Genomic DNA, 4,635 nt, shown 5'->3' with positions numbered 1-4,635 from the left:
GTACATATGGCTAATAGTCACAATCAGAAACGTTTGTTGCTTGGGCGGGCGGTAGGCAGGTAACGCCTTCAATGGTATGAACTAGAGCATGAGTGTCAATGTACCATCAGGACAGGTACATAAAGAGGTGCGAGTATATGTCTCATGAGGCAGAACCGTTTATGTCCTCATTTTGAACTGTCACTGGTACTCTGTCTTACTCCGATTACACATTATGAAACGAGTGCATTTATATTCTATTCGCGTACTATGATTCTACAATCAATTAACGATTTGTCGGTGGACCCTTACCTTAGCATTAATCCTTATTACAATGACATTGGCATATGTAATCCACACGTTATAATTGTTGCCCCCTAATCTCTCACTCTCTCTATATATATTGCGGTACACGTTAACTTTTTTTGTTATAGTTTCTGCAATGTTTTTGAATTGGAAGTGGAATTACCCCTTCTTTTTGAAATTTATTGGAAATAAAAAACACCTATGCACACACACACACACAAGCCAGCCTACTATGCACAAGCTAGTCAACCCATACACATGTTAACCAGCCGTTGACACGCTCGCCAAACCATACACAAGCTACCCAACCATACACAACATAGTTCACACATACACATGCAAGTCAACCCATACACATGCTATTTAAAGCATGCACACCGTATTCAACCCATATACAAGTCAGTCAACCCATACCAAAAGACGCCCAAAGATGGCACACTCTGTCCTTGTGATCGGGCTGTCGCGGACAGACTCTCATGTGTAGGCTGGGTGTTGGTGGAGCATAGGTACTCTGTCCTTGTGGTCGGGCTGGTTGTGGACAGACTCTCATGTGTAGGCTGAGTGTTGGTGGAGCATATGTAGTCTGTCCTTGTGGTCGAGCTGTCGTGGACAGACTCTCATGTGTAGGCTGGGTGTTGGTGGAGCATAGGTACTTCGTCCTTGTGGTCGAGCTGTCGCGGACAGACTCTCATGTGTAGGCTGAGTGTTGGTGGAGCATAGGTACTCTGTCCTTGTGGTCGAGCTGTCGCGGACAGACTCTCATGTGTAGGCTGAGTGTTGGTGGAGCATAGGTACTCTGTCCTTGTGGTCGGTGTGGTTGTGGACAGACTCTCATGTGTAGGCTGAGTGTTGGTGGAACATATGTAGTCTGTCCTTGTGGTCGGGCTGGTCGTGGACAGACTCTCATGTGTAGGCTGAGTGTTGGTGGAGCATAGGTACTCTGTCCTTGTGGTTGGGCTGGTTGTGGACAGACTCTCATGTGTAGGCTGAGTGTTGGTGGAACATATGTAGTCTGTCCTTGTGGTCGGGCTGGTCGTGGACAGACTCTCATGTGTAGGCTGAGTGTTGGTGGAGCATAGGTACTCTGTCCTTGTGGTCGAGCTGTCGTGGACAGACTCTCATGTGTAGGCTGAGTGTTGGTGGAACATATGTAGTCTGTCCTTGTGGTCGGGCTGGTTGTGGACAGACTCTCATGTGTAGGCTGAGTGTTGGTGGAGCATAGGTACTCTGTCCTTGTGGTCGGGCTGGTTGTGGACAGACTCTCATGTGTAGGCTGAGTGTTGGTGGAGCATAGGTACTCTGTCCTTGTGGTCGGGCTGGTTGTGGACAGACTCTCATGTGTAGGCTGAGTGTTGGTGGAGCATAGGTACTCTGTCCTTGTGGTCGAGCTGTCGTGGACAGACTCTCATGTGTAGGCTGAGTGTTGGTGGAACATATGTAGTCTGTCCTTGTGGTCGGGCTGGTTGTGGACAGACTCTCATGTGTAGGCTGAGTGTTGGTGGAGCATAGGTACTCTGTCCTTGTGGTCGGGCTGGTTGTGGACAGACTCTCATGTGTAGGCTGAGTGTTGGTGGAGCATAGGTACTCTGTCCTTGTGGTCGAGCTGTCGTGGACAGACTCTCATGTGTAGGCTGAGTGTTGGTGGAACATATGTAGTCTGTCCTTGTGGTCGGGCTGGTTGTGGACAGACTCTCATGTGTAGGCTGAGTGTTGGTGGAGCATAGGTACTCTGTCCTTGTGGTCGGGCTGGTTGTGGACAGACTCTCATGTGTAGGCTGAGTGTTGGTGGAGCATAGGTACTCTGTCCTTGTGGTCGGGCTGGTCGTGGACAGACTCTCATGTGTAGGCTGAGTGTTGGTGGAACATAGGTAGTCTGTCCTTGTGGTCGGGCTGGTTGTGGACAGACTCTCATGTGTAGGCTGGGTGTTGGTGGAACATATTTACTCTGTCCTTGTGGTCGGGCTGGTCGTGGACAGACTCTCATGTGTAGGCTGAGTGTTGGTGGAGCATAGGTACTCTGTCCTTGTGGTCGAGCTGTCGCGGACAGACTCTCATGTGTAGGCTGAGTGTTGGTGGAGCATAGGTACTCTGTCCTTGTGGTCGAGCTGTCGCGGACAGACTCTCATGTGTAGGCTGAGTGTTGGTGGAGCATAGGTACTCTGTCCTTGTGGTCGAGCTGTCGCGGACAGACTCTCATGTGTAGGCTGAGTGTTGGTGGAGCATATGTACTCTGTCCTTGTGGTCGAGCTGGTTGTGGACAGACTCTCATGTGTAGGCTGAGTGTTGGTGGAACATATGTACTCTGTCCTTGTGGTTGGGCTGGTTGTGGACAGACTCTCATGTGTAGGCTGAGTGTTGGTGGAACATATGTACTCTGTCCTTGTGGTTGGGCTGGTTGTGGACAGACTCTCATGTGTAGGCTGAGTGTTGGTGGAGCATAGGTACTCTGTCCTTGTGGTCGGGCTGTCGCGGACAGACTCACATGTGTAGGCTGGGTGTTGGTGGAGCATAGGTACTCTGTCCTTGTGGTCGAGCTGTCGCGGACATGCTCTTACGTGTGGGGTTACTTTATACTGCATGGGTGGTGGTGGTTCTGCATGGGTCTTTCACATAACACATATTATTACAATTCTATGATCAATCGAGCGTTCCCAAAATGCTCGTTACAATTGTGATCTGTCAGTGTGTTGAATGTTGATAACATTTATATTCATCAACAATTATCTCACCCTATAATCCGTTTTACAAATCACTTTTACATGTTGACACTTCTCCTTGAGTTTATATTTCTCCATATTTAAGGACATGTTTATATAAAAATTGATGTTGCAGATGCAAACTTTGTGACTAAAAACTGGCAGATATAAGAAGAATGAGCCATACCATTTAAGGTATTGCCTTTACTCTAAATTAATGATAGTAATTACACTGAAGATGAATTTCATTTTATATTTTTAAATTATTCATGAGTTAAGCTTGTATTTATATGGTGTTCAAAAATAAGGGATTGTGATGTTGTGGTAAGGCCGAATAACTTGGTTGATAGCGTGTATCCCAACGGCGTATATCGTTGCTCATAATATAATTGCTACATGTTAACATTTACATCCATGTTGTACCTCACAGAAGATTACTGTGTCTTTCAGTTTATAACGGGAACGAATCCCTATGCCATATGTATCCACATTAAAGGGGAAGTGTACACGCAAAAATTACTTTCTTTCTTTTTCTAAACAAAACGCAATTTTAGAATTAGTTAGTATCTGTGTTTGAAAATATACACTCATTTTTTTCACAGTGAAAGTAGGAAGCTCACAATAGTGTGAAAATGATATGCCGTTATGAGGCCTTCGTTTTTCGAGCTAAACAGGCCTGAGTTATCCCCCTTAGATTATGACGTAATTGGTGCCAATTCAACTGGGTCCCTGTCTATTCTCAACGCAAAAGATATCAAGTACAAGTTTTCGGTAAAACAACATGGCCTACGACACACTCCGGCGCAGTGGTGACTCAGCATAACACTATGCTGGCTGGCATCTGCGACGCTAGAATCACACACCTGGACCTACACCACGTGAAGCGGCTCTAACAAAGCATGATGACGTCATAATGTTTATCAATTGGCACCAATGACGTCATATTGCAAGGGGCATAAGCCATGGTGTTTTTGTTATGGAAATAGAACACTTGGTAAATGTGAAAAATATAAATCGTTTTAATGCAAAACATATGGTGATTAATTGTGATATTTTTATATTTTTGTCTATGACACTTCTAGGTTAACACTTTTATTGTGGAAAAAGTACAAGAAAATGAGGTTCATTTCCGTGTGAACTTGCCCTTTAAGGCGAATAATTGCCTATATAAATATGAATCAATTTTGAGAAGGGTTGGAGGGGTGGACACATAGCTGTGTTTCTAATTGTAATGCTAAGTAGCTTTCTCGTAAACCCCGGGCGTGTTACACAACATAAGTAGGGTCAAGCCATGGTAATATTTCATGTTTAAACGGTGCATTGGTATACACAGTTTGAGTGCAACCTTGAGTTGGTTTACATGTTAAATGTCCACATATTCAGCATACACTGAACTCTCGTTAACTCTAAGTGCTTTGGACATGTTCTCTCCCAACACGGTTTTCTAGACACTCGATACTTTTTGCACACAGTAGGGGAAGAAAGTGATGATAGTTACGCGCGTATTGTTCCGCTCATGTGATGGCGAGGATGATGGCAATACAACACAGGGTAAACAGGACGAGGGTTCCGCAATGACATTACAAAATATCACACAGAGGAAGGTAAAAGAAAACTTTGGGCTCAGAGTTCAAGGCTCGTAAAAAACAAAGCT

General features: G+C 45.2%; 1 protein-coding gene across 1 annotated transcript; it reads right to left on the bottom strand.

Moving 5' to 3' along the window:
• Nucleotides 1-902: 902 nt before the first annotated feature.
• Nucleotides 903-2,795, bottom strand: LOC125377338 (cell wall protein DAN4-like). The gene is made up of 3 exons (XM_048390372.1): nt 2,373-2,795; nt 1,656-2,204; nt 903-1,343 (listed from the first exon to the last, which is right to left on the bottom strand). Exons 1-3 carry the CDS (start codon nt 2,793-2,795, stop codon nt 903-905), a joined length of 1,413 nt encoding a protein of 470 aa, XP_048246329.1.
• Between the last annotated feature and the right edge of the window lie 1,840 nt (nt 2,796-4,635).

The sequence above is a fragment of the Haliotis rufescens genome, unplaced genomic scaffold, assembly GCF_023055435.1.
Source record: "Haliotis rufescens isolate VD_foot unplaced genomic scaffold, xgHalRufe1.0.p SCAF_9, whole genome shotgun sequence".
In the NCBI taxonomy this organism is placed as follows: Eukaryota; Metazoa; Mollusca; class Gastropoda; order Lepetellida; family Haliotidae; genus Haliotis; species Haliotis rufescens.
Note: the sequence above shows the minus strand (reverse complement) of the source record. Positions and strands in the feature narration are given on the sequence as shown.

Excerpts from the sequence above, each read along its gene's own strand:
- LOC125377338 (XM_048390372.1), bottom strand. The coding sequence starts at position 2,795 with ATGCTCCACCAACACCCAGCCTACACATGTGAGTCTGTCCGCGACAGC. Across the intron at positions 2,205-2,372 it reads AGCTCGACCACAAGGACAGA|CCTACACATGAGAGTCTGTC; the intron begins GTACCTATGCTC and ends ACCAACACCCAG. Across the intron at positions 1,344-1,655 it reads AGCTCGACCACAAGGACAGA|CCTACACATGAGAGTCTGTC; the intron begins GTACCTATGCTC and ends ACCAACACTCAG.